Source organism: Ptychodera flava, chromosome 8 (genome assembly GCF_041260155.1).
Source record: "Ptychodera flava strain L36383 chromosome 8, AS_Pfla_20210202, whole genome shotgun sequence".
NCBI classification, from domain to species: Eukaryota; Metazoa; Hemichordata; class Enteropneusta; family Ptychoderidae; genus Ptychodera; species Ptychodera flava.
In genome coordinates this window covers 38,052,207-38,074,501 of record NC_091935.1, presented here as the reverse complement: position 1 = coordinate 38,074,501, position 22,295 = coordinate 38,052,207, and the positions used below count along the sequence as shown (strand labels likewise).

The following is a 22,295-nucleotide window of genomic DNA, read 5'->3' as shown; positions in this document are numbered from 1 at the left end:
TCTTTTGTCCAGAAGATTGTACATGTTCCTTTTAGACTACCTAACCTGGTGAGCGTGAATATCAGGGACAAAATGGCAAAAAATCATGCTAGTGACCTTATAATATTTCTTTCAGAAGTTTTTATGAATCAAAACAACCGAAATTATATTTTTGCACTGAAAAATCGACAGTTATTTTTTATTTTGAAAGATCAGTAGAGAATAATTAACAATTGTAGCTCTGACATAATATCAGTAAGCTAGAGGGTCAAATCTCAGGTCTAACAAAATTCACCTTTTTTCGTCACTTTTTGCTGTTTAGTAAGAAAATTTGCATGGTGACCCCAACTTTTTTTGCTTCTAAATCAAAGAACACTGTCTGTTTGATAGATATTGCTGTACTTTTTAACATTTTGAAAATTATTTTGTGCATTTATATGAGTTTATATTTTAAAAACGACTAATTTTACAGTTAAATGATAAATTTAGGGGTAATATTTAATTTTTAGCTCCCATAGCCATATGTATATATGGCAATGGAAGCTATTCTTATAGGCTAGGAAAATGTCTGTATGTATGTATGTCTGTATGTCTGTGTGTCTGTATGTCTGTATGTCTGTATGTCTGTATGTCTGTCCGTCAACATCAAAAACTCCAAAACCGCTGCACATTTCATCTTGATATTTGGTGTGTACATGGATGATGGGCTGTAGATGAGATTTTGTTCAAATGAAGTTGTCATTGCCAAAAATATGCAAATTAGTGCCAAAAAAGGCGTTTTTGGTAAAAAATCTCCTTCTTCATAACCGCTGGTCAGACAGCTTTGATATTTGGTATACAGGTCCCTAGGGATAGCCCAACTTGGATTTGTTCAAATTGTGATGAAATATGCAAATCTGTATTTTTAAGGAATTTTTTTGTCATTTTGGTCAAAAATTTATTTCATCAAAACCGCTCGTCTGACAGCTTTGATATTTGGTATACAGGTCCCTAGGGATAGCCCAACTTGGATTTGTTCAAATTGTGATGAAATAAGCAAATCTGTATTTTTAAGGAATTTTTTTGTCATTTTTGGTCAAAAATTTATTTCATCAAAACCGCTCGTCTGACAGCTTTGATATTTGGTATACAGGTTCCTACAGATAAACTAAATATGATATACAGAATATATGATGAAATCTGCAATTTTGTATTTTTGGTGCAATTTTTGCCATTTTTGGTCAAAAAATGTGTTTCTCAAAAACTACTTGTCTGATGCCTTTGATATTTGGTATACAGGTTCCTGGGGGTTCTCTTAGTGTGATATAGTGAAATTTGATGAAATCTTCAATTTTTGTATTTTTGGGTCAGTTTTTGCCGTTTTTGGTCAAAATATTTGTTTCTCAAAAGTTACTCATGTGATAGCTTTGATATTTGGTATACATTTTTATACATAATTATGATGAAATCATCAATTTTGTATTTTTGCAGCTAATTTGCCATTTAGGTCAGGCCATCCTGAAATGAGCTATCAAAGATCTCAACCTTCTTCATCAATACATATGTCACAAAACGTTGCTCTCTTCATAGCACAGCAGAGCTCTGTCGACCATTGGGTCGTTTGTTAGCTCCCATAGCCATATGTATATATGTTTACAAGTTTACATTTTATTGAAAATCTCAATAGCCACTGAGCAGATTAGATGAAAAATTAGCATGTAAGTACTTTGGGCTGACCTGAAATGATTGTGCACATCTTGGGTCAGTATCTTGGACTTGCTATTTTTCATGAATTTTTTTGTAATTTTCTCCCATTTTTGGTCAAAAAATCTTCTTCTCTGAAACCACAAGTCTGATTGATTTGAAACTTGGTATGGAAGTGCATAGGAGTGACCTTTCTCAAATCTGGGCAAATCGTGGTGAAATTTGCATATTTGCATTTTTTGGCTATTTTTTTCATTTTTGATCAAAAATTTTTTTTTAACTCTGAAACCACACGTCCGATTGAGTTGAAACTTAGTGTAGAGGTTTTTACGGGTGACGTCAGTAAGATTTGATCAAATTCTGGTGAAATTTGTATAATTTTATTTTATTGGGGGAATTGTTTCTATTTGTGATAAAAAAATCTTTTAGCTTGATTTTAGCTTGTTTGATAACTATATGGGAGCGACCAGTGACATTGTCACTATTTTTAAGACAAGACATCAAAAATTTTAGTTGATTGTCCTAATGCAGCTGTCCTGGCAATGCAAAAATGTGGTATGCACACTGGGATCTGTTAATCGTTTGCGATAAAATAAAGATTCTGCTGGTAAGTGCAAATTCCGCAAAATGGGAGATTTAGTGGTTTTCTGTCAATATTGGCATGTGTTTTTTCAAAAATTTTGCATGGGTACCCCATATTTTTTTCATATCTTTGCAATGTACTCATAAAGATTATTTCAGAAAAGTCAACTTCAAGAATGTCCCAACATTTTTTGGAATGGTAGCGTACCTCCTTAACAACCCATTCAGATGGCCGAGATGAAACATGTTTATGTCATTGTATGTGGTGAAAAAACCTGCACACTCATGCAGGTAGTCTTGGTACCCTTGATAACAATCTGTTCATAAATTTAGAATATGAATAAGTTTGGGAAGGACACGTTTGGTGGGACGATAGCTACATGTACATATGGTACTAAGTTTCTGATAATGACTTTGGCGACAAGACATGGAGAATGAGAAAACTTGAACAAGCACTATTTTCTGAGCATCTCAAATCTGAAATGATGGCAGAAATATACACGTATGTTTAGCTTCAGTCCTTCAATGCACAAAAATACCATATGAGTTCATGGTCTTTACTACAGCAGAGCTACATGTAATGACAAATTTACAGAGAATTTCTTGTTCCTGGCAATTATTAAGCCAAAAATATCTTCTTCTCCATTGCAAACTTTGTAAGCTGGACAAAAACACAGCATGCTATTATTATACAATACTCTATGAAATTGCAGCCAAAGTTATCAATAAGCAAAGTCCATTTACTATGTACATGTACATGTACATGTATGTTATCTATCCAATGTCAAAAATTCATCAGTACTTTGACTATCAAGGGGTAGTTGTGAAACATTAAAATTACACTTGGCATAATTTTGTAATTTTGTGAATCCAAATTTGGCTCCCTTCTGGAAGATACTTGTTCTCAAAGATGGTCAAACTGACTAGAAGAGGATAAAACTTTCCAAGTTCCACTTCACAGATTAGAAAGTGTCCCTTTTTGGATGGCCAAGTGAATTACATGTACACTTGGCATGTCCCTGAAATCTCAATGTACCGGAAAGATCGTCTTTCATACGGATATTGCTGTTGACCTTCCTGTTCCTTTTTGTTGCAATAGTTATTCTATTTCCATATAACAGCAATACTCATAAATTGACGGGAAACAACAACTAGAGTTTTGCCAGCTTCTGCAACAAAAGATTCCTGAGTTTCTAGGCTGATCAAGCAGCGTAATCTTCACAAGTGGCCTGAGGTTGGAAAAAATCAAGGCAACACACTAATGTTTGCTAAATTGCAAACATTGGCTCATTAACATGACCTTGGAAATAACAATCTCCTCATGCTATTAAACCTGATAAAACATGCCGGCCTACTCTCTGACAGGGAACTGAAAATGTAAGTAAGTCATGCAACACAAACTAGGATTATGCTGTCATCACAAATATTGCTACATGTACATACACATCCATAACATGGAAATCCTTTGTTCATACATGCAACACTTTCTTGATTATTCCATTATACGCCAACATAGTGTGTGTTTCAAAATCTATACCCTGTATACTCAAAACTGCTTTGGCAAGTCTGATCTGCTTTGACAAAACATGAACTCTACATCTGGAGGTAAGGATTAAGATCAAGTACACTGTACGTTACAAATGCAATGCTGTAATCTACAGTCCATGTTTGCCTTTGTTCCTATCTCAGATGTCCTCAAGTATGAATGGCAACCAAACAATACCAACAAATACAGTACAGATGAAATACAAGAAACAATAGAACTTACTTATTAGTGTCTGGAACATGGCACTGATGTGAACTCAACATGGAAATGGTACACAACTGATTCATTAGACGTCTCTCAACGTATTTTAATCTGACAGTTATGGGGCCAGGCTGACTCATAAAAATCAGACAATTTTGGAAATTGACTCAGAGTTTTAAAAAATCTATATTTGGAGAGGGTGTACTGTTGCATACTTTTTCATATCACTCATGATAGTCCCAACGTGCTATGTTGGAGATATGAACCCAGCTAAACTGTATCACCTCAATCCCCTAAACACTTGAATTGTACATGATAGCTGTACCAGCTGGTCTGTGTGCATATAGGGAGGTGGTGCATGGTGCCAAAGGGCATATATTGTTACTCCATGTATTTCACTTACTCCGACTTTCATGCCTAGCCTGCTTTGATGGCTTGTTGTCTTCGAGTGTGGTGATGTTGGCATCGCCCCGGCCACTCTTCTTGCTGATGGGTCTGGCTGGAGGCGGCGGTTTCTGCATCTGTAGCTCTGGGTTCAGGGAGAGGATGGCGTCCAAGTCGATCTGATAGCAAAGTCAGAACAAAAATCATAATGTTAAATACCATAAATGGAATATAAATGAATGGACTGTGAGTATACATATGGCGATACAAATCACTTAAATGAATACGATGTGAAATCATCAAAAGATGACAATTTTTTGAGAATGAAACACAAACACTGAAAATTTAACACTTTCTTGGATGACCTCTGTCAGTACAGGCCTTACATAGAAGAATCATGACATACAGCAATCTTTGTACAAGTTGAAAAGTAAATATTGGTCAGAACAAAGAGAATATTTTTGCATTGCTCTAATGACAATACGTGTACATGTCTTTGTAGGTCTTCCATGACCAGTCTACCATCTTTACAATGATTACATGTACCTCTATGCTGAGCCCAGGGGGTCCATCAAATGTATTCACCTCTCACATAACACAACACTACTGCCTTGGTTATGAAAGTTACCTGTCTTATGAAGCAAGACAATGCCACTAACTCTCAATCACTGAATAATCAAGGAAAATCTTTGGAAAGCTATATCCTATACATTCACACAAAATTTGACAGAAAAGCATTATTGGTGTTCAGTAACACTGTACAGCAGGCACTTGTTGGCACAACTACAACACAAAAGCGTGAGACTGGTATTATAATACACAGACATAACATTGTTACTTTAATTACTAAACGCTACAGCATGAGCAAAGCATCAGGAGATACAGAGCAACAGCTGGGATTACTAATACCATGCAACCAAAGTGTGTACTCACTGGGCATTGATCCAAGACATGCTGGGTGGACTATGGCACTACCAATCATGGGTGTAACGTGTTAATATCTCTCATATACTGGCATGACTGTTTCCAATTGATAATTTGCAATGCAATGTAGTATGCATAAAAAAGCTAACAACTGACTTAGAAATAAATGTAATTTTAATGTTATTGAATTGCGAATGAATTCAATTCCATTAAGTTCTCGATTTTTTTTTGCTGTCATTAGATAGCACAGCCAAGTGGAGAATTTGAGAAAGGAACGACAAAGTGTAGATGACAAACTCTGCCATATGGTACACCAGCAGAAGCATACTGATGGTTTATGGATTCATGTTCATACATTCTAACATAAGCACTATTGGGCATGTCACAGATATATCTCCAACACAAACTCTGAGTCAGAGTGTGTATCAAAGCTATATCTGTGAGACAGACTGATAAAACAGTTCTTTCAATTGTGATTGTGGCCAAATTCTTGACAACGTGTAAAGCAAGAGCCTGTCGTTTAAATTGCCATTTTTGAAATATTAACCAAAGGTGAAAAGTTGAAAGCATGTCAACTATTGTAATTAAGTGTTCAGCGTAAACAACTGTCAGAGCAGTAAACATTTAAATCCCCCTTTCCGACAAGGTATGTATATACACCGCTATGTGCAATCTCTACCAAACACACAGACACCTATATGTAGGCTTGTGTCACGTGTTATGACAGTTACTAAATTCTTCCATGTCCCTAATACACTAGATTGGACATATCAACAAACAAGTCATCGTAGATGACACAGTCCCCACTTGTTAATGGGTATTTTGATTACAAGTCCTCAGAGAGGATAGAGTCCTCTTCATGAGTTTGGTCTTTGATGTCCTTTTACTAAGTTTGAATAAAATCGGTGAATAAAATCGGTTGAGACTTGCCCTAGTTTTGGCTAAGGACATGAAAAAATTGTAACAAAATGGCTGCCATGCAGCCATATTGGATCGTATCACAAAACAAATCAACGTGCATATGTATGACATAAGTCAATGTCCTTGTACCAACTTTGAATAAAATCGGTTGAGATATGCCTGAGTTATAACTCTGTACATGAAAAATCATAACAAAATGGTCACACGGCAGCCATATTGGATCATATCACAAAACAAATTGACGTGCATATGTATGACATAAGTCAATCTCCTTGTACTAACTTTGTATAAATTTGCTTGATACATGTCTGAGTTATAGTTCTGTAAATGAAAAAAAAACGTAACACAATGGCCACACAGCGACCATATTGGATCGTTTCACAAAACAAATCAATGTGCTATATATTACATAGGTTGATGTCCTTGTACCAACTTTGAATAAAATCGGTTGAGATATGCGGAGTTATGGCTCTGTACATGAAAAATCGTAACAAAATGGCCGCCTGGCGGCCATATTGCATTGTATCAAAAACTAAATTGACGTGCATGTCTATGACATTGGTCAATGTCCTTGTACCAACTTTGAATAAAATCGGTACAAACATGTCTGAGTTATGGCTCTGTACATGAAAAAATCATAACAAAATGGCCGCCTGGCGGCCATATTGGATCGTATCACAAAACAGATCAACGTGCATATGTATTACATAGGTCAATGTCCTTGTACCAACTTTGAATAAAATCAGTTGAGATATGCCTGAGTTATGGCTCTGTACATGAAAAAATCCTAATATTGGATCGTATCACAAAACAAATCAACGTGCATATGTATGACATAGTCAATGTCCTTGTACCAAATTTGAATAAAATCGGTTTAGATATGCCTGAGTTATGGCTCTGTACATGAAAAAATCGTAATAAAATGGCCGCCTGGTGGCCATATTGGATCGTATCAAAAAACAAATCGACGTGCATATGTATGACATATGAAGTAATCTATGTACCAAGTTTGAATGAAATCGCTCCAGGCGTATCTGAGATATCTGCGTGAACGGACGGACGGACGCACAGACGGACGCACGCACGCAACGCACGGACATGACCAAACCTATAAGTCCCCGGGACGGTGTCCGTGGGGACTAATTAAATGCTTTGAAAAGTTCAACAGACAAAGCTGTTTTTGATGTTTGTCTATCATAAAATATTTAACACAATCAAACGTATGCATCTTTGCTTAGGGTAAGTACAAAGGTACATGGCTTGGGAAGGCCGGTATAGTTTTTGTTGTCCTCTAATGGGGTCTACTGATATTAAAGCCCCGTCAACTGTATCTTTTTGCAGGGTTCTTCACAAGGTTTTTTTTTTTATTTTGTTTATGGATTTGTTTATTTTGTTTGTTTTGTTTTTTTTGTTTTTTGTTTGTTTTTTTAGTGGGGAGGGAGGAGGGCGCCCGTCTGTTTTTTGTAGAATTCTATTAAATGTTAATAACAACACAACATAATGCATCTTCACAACAAAAGAATATGGAAATTCTATATTCTTACATAAATTGGCTGTCCCTCTTTATGGGCTGTGGGGAGCACTGCATTTTTTCGACTTGTATAAAAAAGCGTACCAAAGTGTGACTACAATACGTCTTTCAAACATACATGTAGGCCTTGAATGCTCAACTTGATTTCAACAACTATATAATTTTCAATTTGCAACTCAAATATTGGTGCTGCAAATATATACGTCAGCACCTGCATTTAATTGACCAAATCAATCACCAATGATATAAACAGGGATATTTTCAAAGACAACATGGCTCAATAATGGGAATTCAAAACACCTCTTTGAAGATTGGGTATGGAAAAATGCAAAGAGATGAAGGCACTGGGACATTAGCAGGAAATCCCAGTAACCTGACTGAGGAACCCTTGTACATTTACTGAGGTACTAACCCTGAGGAAAATCACAGATCATGTCCTATCAGTCACTAACTTTACATGTATAATTTAAGGATAAGATAACTAACTTCTCAAACAGTATTACAAAAACAACGTACAACATCTGTTCAAAGACTGCAAATTCTTCCCTTGGATACAGCTTGGAAAAGGTTGTTGTATTCATAGCACCCATACTGTTATGTCATAGTCTATTAGGTAAACAGTTATGCTAATTAACCACATCAAAACAAAAACACAAAAAACAAAAGAATAACTGTTGAGGCTGTTGAGCAATGCATCCATTCACAAACACATGGATACAGCACCACACTCCCACAGCTACACTCTGGTACACACACTGCGGTTTTTACCTCTTTGCCCTTTGTTTCACCTCTTTCAAACCACTCCACAGTGACACTCTGGTTGCCTTCATTGACACCACTGATGACAGCTGAATGGACACGCCCTGTACAGAAATAAACCATCAAATAAAAAATAATAAATTAATCAAAATTTAACTGGATGAAAATGACACAGCACAGAATATTTCTATATTCACAACACTGTGTAATGAGTGTCTGTCAATAATTAGAACTGATAATGTGATGAATTTTATATATCATGACATGCATGTTCTTCATTTGCAGAAATAAATTATTGAACATTTTAAGGCTTTCAACCTCAGTTCCTGATTTAGTGCATCTAAAATTAGTTCAACTTATATATTGAGAAAGTAATTATGAATAATTTATAGCAAGTTATATTATGAAGCAAGTCTGAAGAATGGTAAAAAGCTCTGAACAGATATGAACATAGGAAGTTGCACTATTTTGGTTATTTTTTTGTCAAGAATACGATTTTAGAATCAACCGTGAAGTTTGTGGTAAATGACAGCGATGGGTATATGATCAGTCAAGGGCATGTTCTGATTGTAAATGTACTAGTATCTACCTAGGTTTGTTTCATTAGAACTAGTCATAAGCTCATCAGCGTGATGTATTCCTGGACAGACATTTTGCCTTTTTTTTAAACCTCAGTGATCGAAATAATCGGTGGCAATGGTGGCATTTGCCACCAAAAACTGTCAATCTGCCACTAAAATTTTTTTCTGGTGGTATTTTTCTGCCACTAAATTTTGGGTCATCATGTCATCGATCCTACGGCTTGAATGAAGGAACACTAGTCTGAAGGAACACACGTTGTCCGACGGCGGAAAAAACTCTTTAGCCAAAAAAAAAACCCCAAACTAATTGCGACATTTTGGCATGAATGAATCCAAACTTTTGATTGGCTAATCTCCATATCGATGACAGCAGCTTTTGTACACTGGACATGTTGTTGCCCTCTGTGATAGCCGCATGCAGCAGTCATACGGCACAAGATAAAAGCATGTTGTGACATTTTGAAAACAAAGCCAAACTGCAGCCTGCATGAATTAAATAACAATAAATACTTGCAATTCGTTAGCCAGTACAGGGCTTAAAAATTCCTATCGCCCGACGCCCGTGGCTAGGGACGATTTTGCGTTCGGGCAAGTAAAATCAATATGCTTCCCGTCCGACGGGCAAGTGCACCAGCGGTTGAATTAACTACATGTAGTTACTAAGCTCTGGAAAATTCAAGCTTGAAAACGTATTTCATATAGTCTGTACACGCCTACAATCATTGTAAGTCCTTCAACTCTCAAAAGTTTTTTTCTGAAAACCCTTGAAAATCCGCCAGGCATCGCAAAATAATCGTTCTTGCTGTTGTAAAACACAAAAAGTCGTAAAAATACAGTTTTGCGACATGTTATCTCCGACGACACGGAGTGAACTCACTGTTTTGTATGTGTGCCGTAAAGTGGTATGCTCTTGACAGTGGTTGCCATTCTCTTTGTGCAAGTGCAGCATGAGTCGTATGACAGTCGATCGGCTTCACGCGATAGTGTAATTGCACCCTGTGCTTGGTAAACGGATGTAAACTTATTCGAAGCCATGGATCTCGGCAATGCTTACTGTTAAACGTAAATCAACACCCAGATGAAAAAGTACAAGTTTACATCGTAGTCGAAACGGGCTCAGTCGACCAAGGAGGCCACATTAATATGCAGCTACGTAGTGCGTGAGATGCAGACAGTTTCAAATTACGTGACCTTGGTTGTTAGGGATCGGCTCTCACTTACAGAAAACAAATCTGCACTGAAGAGTAACGAAAACGAAACTTGAATCTGCTCTCTTGACGAATACATTTATCAAAATAAAACTTTGAAAGACGGCTGTGCTCAGTGAGTAAACATGTAAATAGGTAAAAGGGTTGCAGATGTACATGTGCGTATGCATTGGCAGATAAACACTAGCAGAGCAGTTGTTTGTGATCTCAGCTTGATAATAAAGAGCAGCTGCCAGCCATGCACATTGTAAATCACACAATCTTATTACTCTTATGCAAAGATTTTAATTTGGATTAGGTTGTGGAAAAATTCCAAATTCAAAGATGTTTTCTAGATGGCCAAATCTACAGAAAAAAACTAAAGTATTCTCACATTTCTTCTGCGACATTTCAGATTTGGTAATAGTCCTTCATTTTAACAAGAATGTAGTTCATGTTTGAATCTGTTTTTTCCCTCTTTGAATTCACTTCATATGGCCAAACTCTTGCTTTCTGTTACAAATTACTAGTACAGTTATTAGAAATTTATGGCAAGTAATTTTTCCTGTCGGGCAAGTGAAATTCACGTGTCCCACGGTTGGTAAGTTTGAAAAATTTTTTTCGAGGCCTGCAGTATGGGTTGATTTTTTGTGACGTGTACTCACCATATATTTTCAAGAATTTATAAATTAGAATGAGTATGTGGCAATGACAAAATGTTGTATTTTACTGATCACATGATGTGTTAAACTGCCACCAGATTTTTCATAATTGCCACCTGATTTTGTATCCGGTAGCAAACTTTTGCCACAAGAAATAAAAAAGTATTTCTATCCCTGATTTTTTACCTATTTATAATAATTGGAGTTATTAATTGGAAAGATTTGTCCACCATTCTGTTCCACAGCACTGCTCAACATAGCTGACTTGAAGAATAATTCAAAATTGAAAATACATGTAACAGAGGGTCACTCTGACCCTTTGAAATATATCAGTTGCATGTGACTTTGAAAACCAGCAACTTTTCGCTTTCAGAGTCTAGCACATAATGATGATTATAATTCATAAAGCAGGGAAACATGAACACGTTTATCATAATTTCAAGATCTAAGTTGTTAGTATGATTTGTTAATTAGCAAATTGATGACAAATTTGAGATATCACTCTCAAATATCTAGAATGAGATAGAACAGTTGCGGTGTCTACAATCTGGTGATAACTGAGCCTGTTCATGGAAATATGGGCAGAATATGCATGGATATAAAGTTATGTAGCTCTAACCAGTCAAAACACACTGAGATATTGATCCCTTCACAATGCCAATAAACTATCCATAAACTACACAGCCAGCTGACCTTAAACACATCTCCATAGAAACAACAACGTCTGTTTACTTTTTGAAATCGTACAATCAAACTGTACACACGGCGCATGGTGGTAGTGGACAAAACGTACCAGCATTACCATATAACAGATGCAGGCGTACATAGACTGCAATGTAATCTGACAAACTACTAATCTAATATTTAAACTCATGACTGTGAGCTCTGTCTTAGGAAGAGCCAAACATTCAGACAGGCAAGTTGTGACAAGCAAGTAATATAGATTTATGTGACCTCCAATGACCCACAAAGCTCAAAAGCCTGTGCCTTACTGATGCACTACTCTGTACATGACACAGAACTTTAAAGTTGAATTATTTAAATGAAAATATTTTCCTGGGAATAAAATGATATCATTATACACATTTGGCATTTAAGATTATAACTGTTTTGATACATTACAGAGCTGTTCCAAACTGAATTTGAAGGCACAGAGTAATTCCTGTGTGAAGCCTTCCCTGTGCTTGAATTATGATCTTGGATTTTGTCTCCATTATGAAATTTCATTTCACTGTACTTACTTCCATTCAATCTGAAACCAGGTTAGACAAGATGTTCTTGTTGATGTGGGCTACATCACAGACTGTGGCATAAGTGTTGGACATTAAACTTACATTCAATAAAATGTAATTTTTTTGGCCTTTACAAGTAGATCAGTTCAATGGCCTAGCCACGTGATGGAAAAATTTATGAACGTCAAGAAGAAAGATTAATTACGTATACAGTGCAAGCATGATAACATCACAGATTATGCAAGTAAAAGAACTACTTTGCTAGCAGTCAATATCAATACTATCTTATCACCTTATATTAAAACATGAACAAGACATTCCTTAAATTTAAGCGAAACACAAACAACGCACACTTTTTGCCCGTCTGCAGACAGGTGTCATCGACTTCAATACACTCTATATTTCTACAATTAATTTTACCACATAATGTATAAATGATCACTACTGCTGAGTATATAGTGAAGGTTCAATAATGTGTCTGTCTGAAGTATCAATGTCATCAAGTGTATATGAACTATGAAGTGCACTACAGCTGCAAATTGCCCTCACCTCACAGTCAACCTGTTCAAATAAATGCAAGTCTGACACCCATTTATCTTCCAGGCAAAACTGATTTGTTTTTATTAAAATGTCCATTAAAGCCTATATGGCTTCTCACTAATCTCTTTTGTGCACAAGAGTTTAAAAAAGTCGATTAAACACGTGGTCTGAATAAAAATGACCAATTATCAGTTTTTAAAATGCACCTGTAAACATACACAGTAATCAATCTATCATGATCTAGTGCCCCATTACCGACTTTACCTTTCAAAAATTTGAATGTTTCCTACTATATGTGCATATAAATGTCAAAAAAATATCAGAAGTGGACAATGCTTATATCAGCCATGGCCAATATGTACATATTATTAAAAATAGGTATTGCCAGATAATAATAAGTAGATTTTAAAATGAATGATGACATGGTTTTTACATGAAATATTATTTACACTACGTTGAGAATCAGAGACTGATACACAAACACTATAACAAAAAAATAGTGACAATGTCACTGGTCGCTCCCATATAGTTATCAAAACAAGCTAAAATCAAGCTAAAAGATTTTTTTATCACAAATAGAAACAATTCCCCCAATAAAATAAAATTATGCAAATTTCACCAGAATTTGATCAAATCTTACTGACGTCACCCGTAAAAACCTCTACACTAAGTTTCAACTCAATCGGACGTGTGGTTTCAGAGTTAAAAAAAAAATTTTGATCAAAAATGAAAAAAATAGCCAAAAAATGCAAATATGCAAAGTTCACCACGATTTGCCCAGATTTGGGAAAGGTCACTCCTATGCACTTCCATACCAAGTTTCAAATCAATCAGACTTGTGGTTTCAGAGAAGAAGATTTTTTGACCAAAAATGGGAGAAAATTACAAAAAAATTCATGAAAAATAGCAAGTCCAAGATACTGACCCAAGATGTGCACAATCATTTCAGGTCAGCCCAAAGTACTTACATGCTAATTTTTCATCTAATCTGCTCAGTGGCTATTGAGATTTTCAATAAAATGTAAACTAGTAAACATATATACATACGGCTATGAGAGCTAACAAGCGACCCAATGGTCGACAGAGCTCTGCTGTGTTATGTAGAGAGCAACGTTTTGTGACATATGTATTGATGAAGAAGGTTGAGATCTTTGATAGCTCATTTCAGGATGGCCTGACCTAAAATGGCAAAATTAGCTGCAAAATACAAAATTGATGATTTCATCATAATTATGTATAAAAATGTATACCAAATATCAAAGCTATCACATGAGTAACTTTTGAGAAACAAATATTTTGACCAAAAACGGCAAAAACTGACCCAAAAATACAAAAATTGAAGATTTCATCAAATTTCACTATATCACACTAAGAGAACCCCCAGGAACCTGTATACCAAATATCAAAGGCATCAGACAAGTAGTTTTTGAGAAACACATTTTTTGACCAAAAATGGCAAAAATTGCACCAAAAATACAAAATTGCAGATTTCATCATATATTCCGTATATCATATTCAGTTCATCTGTAGGAACCTGTATATTAAATATCAAAGCTGTCAGACAAGCGGTTTTGATGAAATAAATTTTTGACCAAAAATGAGAAAAAATTCCTTAAAAATACAGATTTGCTTATTTCATCACAATTTGAAACAATCCAAGTTGGGGTTATCCCTAGGGACCTGTATACCAAATATCAAAGCTGTCAGACAAGCGCTTTTGATGAAATAAATTTTTGACCAAAAATGACAAAAAAATTCCTTAAAAATACAGATTTGCTTATTTCATTACAATTTAAACAAATCCACGTTGGGTTATCCCTAGGGACCTGTATACCAAATATCAAAGCTGTCAGACAAGCGCTTTTGATGAAATAAATTTTTGACCAAAAATGACAAAAAAATTCCTTAAAAATACAGATTTGCTTATTTCATTACAATTTGAACAAATCCAAGTTGGGTTATCCCTAGGGACCTGTATACCAAACATCAAAGCTGTCAGACAAGCGGTTTTGATGAAATAAATTTTTGACCAAAAATGACAAAAAAATTCCTTAAAAATACAGATTTGCATATTTCATCACAATTTGAACAAATCCAAGTTGGGTTATCCCTAGAGACCTGTATACCAAATATCAAAGCTGTCTGACCAGCGGTTGAGATTTTTTACCAAAAACGCCTTTTTTGGCACTAATTTGCATATTTTTGGCAATGACAACTTCATTTGAACAAAATCTCATCTACAGCCCATCATCCATGTACACACCAAATATCAAGATGAAATATGCAGCGGTTTTGGAGTTTTTGATGTTGACGGACAGACATACAGACATACAGACATACAGACGTACAGACATACAGACATACAGACATACATACATACAGACATTTCCCTAGCCTATAAGAATAGCTTCCATTGCCATATATACATATGGCTATGGGAGCTAAAAAATTGCCCGGTACACAACGGATACCAAAGGTCTACCACAGGCCTGTTTTTACTATGCCTGACTATACTAGTGTGACCTTTTTGAAGTTTGTAACAGTATCCAACAACTTTGCATAAGTATATGTACATTAATTTTACAGTGAACTGTCTTATTCATAAAAACTTCCTGCAAACATAAATTTATAGGCATGCACATATTTTAATTTCTGATGAATCAAAGATGGGGTGCAGTTGGCAAAAATACAAATGTAGCTGCAGAAATCAGTCCTAAAAGACAGTTAGATGTGTAAAAATGATAAAAATAATCAGCTATCTTGCATGAACAGGATATGATCCAATTATGAATCACAATTTATATGACCTACATTGAGTGGAGTAAGGGCCTAAGCCCTGATGTCAGAGATCATTAAAAGACGTTTATAGGAGACTAGAGCCTGTGCATACTTCAGCAGTGAATATTAGCATTCAGAGTAATAAAAGGGCTACTTCAATACTTGACCTACTGCTCAGCTGTCAATACATGTATTACCAGGGAAAAGGGTGCACATTTACATTGACTCCAGTAGGTGTAAAGACTCCAGTAGGTGTACATTTCGATGTATTTAAGCAATAAGGCACACCCAGCGACGGTATACCAGGAGATTTTGACCAGTTTACGACACATATGCATGAGCACAGCGGGTGCATATATGAAGTGGACTGGTCAAAACCGAGTGGTATACCTTCTCTGGGTGTGATTTATTGCTATTTATATCATAACAGTTAGTATATTGCAATTCTTGCATGGAACATCAAAAAAATAAGATTTTTGCTCTTGCCGAAAGTTCGTGCTTGTGCCAATCATGGTATATCGCAAATATACCATGGTTCTTTTCGTGTCTCGACCAATTAGATCGCTGTATTTGCATCATCAATATACTGGTATGATATAATTGCCAGTATTTTCATGCTGTTTCAAGTAGTTTCTTTTGCTCTACTCCAAAAACTGATGTCAAAATGGCTGGCATTGAACCTGTCAACACCACAGCCCTATACATAACATCAAAAGTGATGGTGTTATTGTTTAGTCTGGATAAAGATTCCTACAATGGCATTGTACACAAATCAGCATGGAAAAGACTTTGTACTTCAACATTGAAGAGAAGTACAAACAAGCGACCTAGCGTGCCGATATAGCTCCGTTGTGTTTATGTAGAGAATAACTATTTTTGACACATGTTGATGAAGAAGGTGGAAATCTTTGATAGCTCAATGCAGTGGCCAGAGAAAAGTGGCTAAAATAGCTGCAAAAATACACAATTGAAGATTTCATCATACTTTGAATATATCACATCGGATCATCCCTAAGAACATGTCAACCAAAGCTATCTGATGAGTAGTTTTTTTGAGAATAAAATTTTCTGACCAAAAATGGCAACAATTGCCCCCAAAAATAAAAATTGCAGATTTCATCATCATTTCAATAAATATCATTTAGTTAATCTATAGAAACCTGTATACCAAATTTCAAAGCTATCAGATGAGTAGTTTTGGAAATACATATTTTTTGACCAAAAATGGCAAAATTGCCCCCAAATTACAAAATTGCAGATTTCATCATAATTTCAATAAATATCATTAAAGTGATCTGTAGGAACTTGTATACCAAATTGCAAAGCTATCAGATGAGTGGTTTTGGAAATACACATTTTTTGACCAAAAACGGAAAAAATTGCCCCAAAAGTACAAAATTGCAGATTTCATCATAATTTCAATAAATATAATTTAGTTCATCTGTAGGAACCTGTATACCAAATTTCAAAGCTATCAAATGAGTAGTTTTGGAAATACACATTTTTTAACCAAAAACGGCAAAAATTGCCCCAAAAATACAAAATTACAGATTTCACAATAATTTCAATATATATTACTTAGCTCATCTGTAGAAACCTGTATACCAAATTTCAAAACTATCAGACCAGCACCTTTTGAGAAATACATTTTTTGACCAAAAATGGCAAAAATTGCCTTAAAAATGCAAATTTGCATATTTCTGCACAATTTGAACAAATCTGAAAAAGATCATCCCTAAGGACATATGTACCAAATATCAAAGCTATCTGACTGGTAGTTTTGAAGAAGAAGATTTTTAAAGATTTTTTACCAAAAATGACAAAAATTGCCTTAAAAAATACAAATATGCAAATTTCACCAAGATTTGAACAAATCTAAATGAGGTCACCCTCAGTAAACTGCATATTAAATTTCAAAGAAATCGGACAAGCGGTTTCAGAGAAGAAGATTTTTTTACCAAAAACAGCAAAAAATGCCCCAAAAATACAAATATGCAAATTTCACCATGATTTGAACAAACTTAAGTGAGGTCACCCCAAGTGAACTGCATATAAAATTTCAAAGCAATTGGACTTGCGGTTTCAGAGGAGAAGGCTATTGTTGACGGACGACGACGACGGACGACGACGACGACGACGACGGAAAATCAACCTATTTGATAAGCCTGCGTCGCTGACAGCGGAGCTAAAAAGTTATTAGTTTGATTGAACAAAATTAATGAAAATATTATTAGATATTGCAGCTGTTGTCCCTTCAAATTATAATTACTTCAACTGTACAGATACAGCTGTTCAATTGTGAAGATCACATCATGAACTTGAAGATTTCCACATGATGGATAGCCACAACTGGAGTAATGGTGAGAAGTCAGCGGCAATGTCTACAGCACAAGTGCACATGTGGATTCTCACCAATGTCCACAACCCACATACCAGGGACTACATGTACTTTCACACACACTCAGGTCATTGAACCCCCTCCCTCTCAACATGCTACTTTTCAGTGTTACAAAACTAAGCAGGCAAAGGAAAAGGGTTAATCATGTACCATTGTACTATCCAAATATCCCAGGAAAGCTGATTTTGTGATGAACACACTTCCTTCCATTTCATACCTATGTGTCCACAACTACTGTTGTAGTAATGTGTAGGAAATTTGAACTTTGCAACAAAATTCATTAAATGAACTGCAACAGGGAACCACACAGATACATTTATTTGTTCTGCAATTATTGAAATCCCACAAAAACCAATTGATCCAGGATATCAATGGACACTCCAGGGATGACAAAAGCTATTGATTTTGTATTAAATATTCTCCACTATACAATTTAATTCAATATTGTTATTCAAATAACATCTAATGGAACCATTTGATGAATCACGACCTTTACATTTAACATGAGATCTTCATTCAGTACTATACTCCTATTATACAGATACGGTATACAGAATTTTCTCTAAAAAAATCTACACTGAAATTGTGAAAAATATACTTCTCTTCTCACAAAAATTATAATTTAAGACACTGCTTTTGAAAATTTTTTTAAAAAAGATTGTGTTAGTCCATTTTGAGACAAAAATCAAAGTCACCCATCTACAAAACTTCATAAAGTACATTTAATGTAAAGCATACCAAATTGGAATATAAAGAAAAAAAATGAATGTTGTATAGTTCCTATACTGCATAATATCCCCACAAATTTCTTGAAGACGTTTGTTTCTTATGAATATTATATGAGAATATTAAAACTATAGAACATAACAATCGTCATAGGCAATTGTGATTATTCTATGGCTGTATTTTGTCAACTTTTCTTATAAAAGAGATACATGTACATATTAATCAGTGATACACACATCAGATGAGCATTTGACCCTGAGGATGTGTATAAAGGTGAACTTACATGACCCCATGACATCATTCAGATTAGACAGCATGATGTCCTCTTTGTTTTCTATGGTGCATGATCTTTGTCTATGAGGAAACAGCTGTCTTTTATCAACATGACCCCTCATGACCAGACTTGAGATTTACTTTCGATGGAAGAGTCACTGCCATTCAATCACAAGGGAAATGAAACTTTACTTCATGACCTTGTCTAAATTTAAGATTTCATCCATGATAAAAACTTAGTCAGTAGCTATAATACTGTATTGTGGACTATATTCCCTGTCCCATTGATCAATGCTGGGGTGAGCACATCATTGTCAGATTCACCAGCCTATGGGCTAGTATCCAAAACGGATCACTAGCCAAGCCCCTGATTGCAATCGCCCACTAGTCAACATTTCATTCGTTCACTGAATAATTCATTTGTCTGTTGGGAAAAAAGCTACCAGCCTGACTATAAAAAATATCATGGTACTGTAGACTGTATTCCATGAGATTGGGTTAGTTGCTTTGCCAATTCCTGATTCTATGTTCAAAAGCAATAGTATAAGAACTGCCTACAATATGGACTCAGCCAGTTCACAGACAGATAGTCTGTGAACTGGCCAAGTCATTGCTAGGATATTTTTTAATTCAACAGATGTCTGACTTGTGAGTGAACGATACCCCTTCTCCTTGTGTCATACATGAAATAGATATCACCTGTGGTATATATTACACCTTACAGCCACTGTAGTGACAAAAAACCTAAGATATACATTGTTACAGTAATAATCAAGAAACTGTCAAATTCTGACCATAGCTGTTCATGTATATCAGTTAGATCATTATTTTATATGGTAGTTCTAAGTCAGTAGTCAAATCTCTCAGAGGGGAAAGGGTTGATAATTATTTCAACAAATTATCACAATCAGGAATTTTCATTCTTGCATCTATTCCTAATCCTTGCGTAGACCAAATGGTGACATGAAGTGTGTCCTGGCTAACCATACATCCAGAACATGTTGGAATTCCACACAACAATTTGGTAGTCTGCATTGATATGATAACGATGCCCTATAACGTGTAAACAGTGCTATTCACACAGTTAAACTGTCCTTCACTTACACATATCATTATTTTAAACTGATATTTTACACCAAATGTTGGGTGTCCCAGGAAACTGACCACACGATGGATAAACTTCTGTGGTATAGGTGGCATTTCTTTGCAACTGTGTACATTAGTGAAACCATTCTCATACAGCTTGCAGCTGTATTCAACAATTAAAAGATGATCATCAAGGTTTCTCTATGCATGAGGACAAATTGGCAACAAAGACAGCACACGTCTACCAATTCCCTGATGATTGGCAAGGTTTAACTAAAATAATCATACTGTACATGTGTGAATGACTTCACTGCATGAAAACAAGTTACTTTATACAGATATTTTTCATAAAGAAATACCACTGAGTCATGGCCACTGTCAAGCTAACGTCAATGTTTGACCATGGAGGTATAAAGAACCTCCATGGTTTGACATTCACTGTTCAGACATGTCCGAGTTATTTGCTCTCGACATGAAGGTTAGTGATATAAGCATTATTCATTGTGGTTCGACATCTCTTTTCTTCGCTTTTGGCGGGAGAGGCTGAAGGCCATTTCATACACATTGTCATGCTGAATGCATTGACCCTAAATTGACCGAGCTGTTTACCGACACAACCACCCACACTATTATAATCGTCACATGTGATTTTGGATTTTGAACTGTCATGCAAGCTCCATCGAAATAATTTTCAGTCTATATCAATACTGAAATATGGTTTTACATGCTACGGCAAGTTTGCTGAGAGAGGGGATGTTGTCAGCCCGAAAAGGACAATAATTCAAAAAAACATCCCGTCTAGGCCGGGTATTCATTCAAAAGACCGGTAGCTACAAGTCGCTGTCACCGTGAACAGTAAACCGAATGACGAAACCGGCAGCATTCTCACATTGCCACGTTGTCGGTGCCTTCATGTTGCCATCACTGGCTAGACTTCATCGAGGCGATCTGATGCTCCATGAAAACCACGACAACACACCATTTTACGAATTACAATGACATCATAGGTGACTCATAAATAAACACATGACATCGTCGACAAGCATTGCTGGGGATACGTTACCTGTCAATAGCACCGTGTTATTTTTATGATACCGTGAGCCGGTAGCCACTTTCAAAGCAGAAACTCAAATAAATGCCTAGTGAAAATTCTGATCACATGTAGATATTTAAACCTTGACGGGGCGAACGTTCACAGTTTATCGCTAATGTCACGATGGAAAACAAAATCGCCGGCATGGAAATAAGATTGACAACAGAATGAATCGCAAACATTCAACTTTACCGTCAGTCCGTTGGATGTCGACGCTCTGGCCCACTTTCAAAGCACTCAACGACATTTTGGCGACGCGGTGTATCTATGCACACATCAATCGAACTTCAAAATCCAAAGTACAAAATACGGTTCACGAAAAATTAAGCAAAAAATAACGAATATTTAACATATATCGATGAGGCTTTTCGCCTAAGAAAATTTCGTTGAAAAATTTGAATAAAGTTACTGCACATGCGTATTTGAAAATCCTTCCCAAAATGCAGCACGCGACTTCCTTTCAAACTGCGCCTTATACTACCATGTAACCCAATTCTTTCGTTTAGGTAAAGTTAGTAAGTAACTAAGAATGACGTAATATAATCAAGCTTCCTTCTTTATTCTGAATGCTACCCGTCTATGATTAAAGGGCAAGTAGCTGCGACTGTTTATTATTTTTTACCATTTGTATTTTTGAACATCAATGACTATTTCCTTTTCAAACCACGCTGAAAATATATCCATAGTGTCAACTCAGCTGGTAGCAGGTAGTTTGATGCGCAACTTGTGCGGGACCAGATCCTGACGGTTAATAACAAACCATCTATATGGGTCAAACGAGAGGAATGAATCATTTCGCACAAACTACAATGGCTAACATAAATATGTATCACATAGTTCGCTTAACTTGCTTCCACTCTACGGCAACGATTTGTCGTTTTGGAAACACTCCACCTATTTCAAAACAAATTACTTCAAATAGAAGTCACGACAAACCGTTGCATTTTAAATTTCCATTTCTTTGACATCATCATTGCCATCATCATCATCATCATCATCATCATCATCATCATCATCATCATCGCCATTACGGTTGACATCATCATCTTCTTCTTCAACCGTGTGACTGCTGTTTGCTTATGCTGCTGCCTGATTCTAGCTTCTGTTGTCCAAGACTTTTTACAGCTCTAAAAGTTTTACCTTTCTTTTTTTCTGAGTTCCCTTCCATCGGCCAGCTCATGTATTCGCTCATAAGAAGTTTGTAGCTGGTAGAATCAAAATCTATATCT

At 35.9% G+C, this 22,295-nt stretch overlaps 1 protein-coding gene across 1 annotated transcript in view; it reads right to left on the bottom strand.

Annotated features, from left to right (window-relative positions):
* The window catches only part of LOC139139263 (kinesin-like protein KIF2A), a 43,012-nt gene extending 21,512 nt beyond the window's left edge, over positions 1-21,500 (bottom strand). The window contains exons 1-3 of the mRNA XM_070708111.1: positions 21,259-21,500; positions 8,520-8,614; positions 4,395-4,554 (exon numbers count right to left, since the gene is read on the bottom strand). Coding sequence (XP_070564212.1) covers positions 4,395-4,554; positions 8,520-8,614; positions 21,259-21,313 — 310 coding nt within the window. The 5' untranslated portion in view covers positions 21,314-21,500. The remainder of the gene's footprint in view (positions 1-4,394; positions 4,555-8,519; positions 8,615-21,258) is intronic.
* Positions 21,501-22,295: the final 795 nt, after the last annotated feature.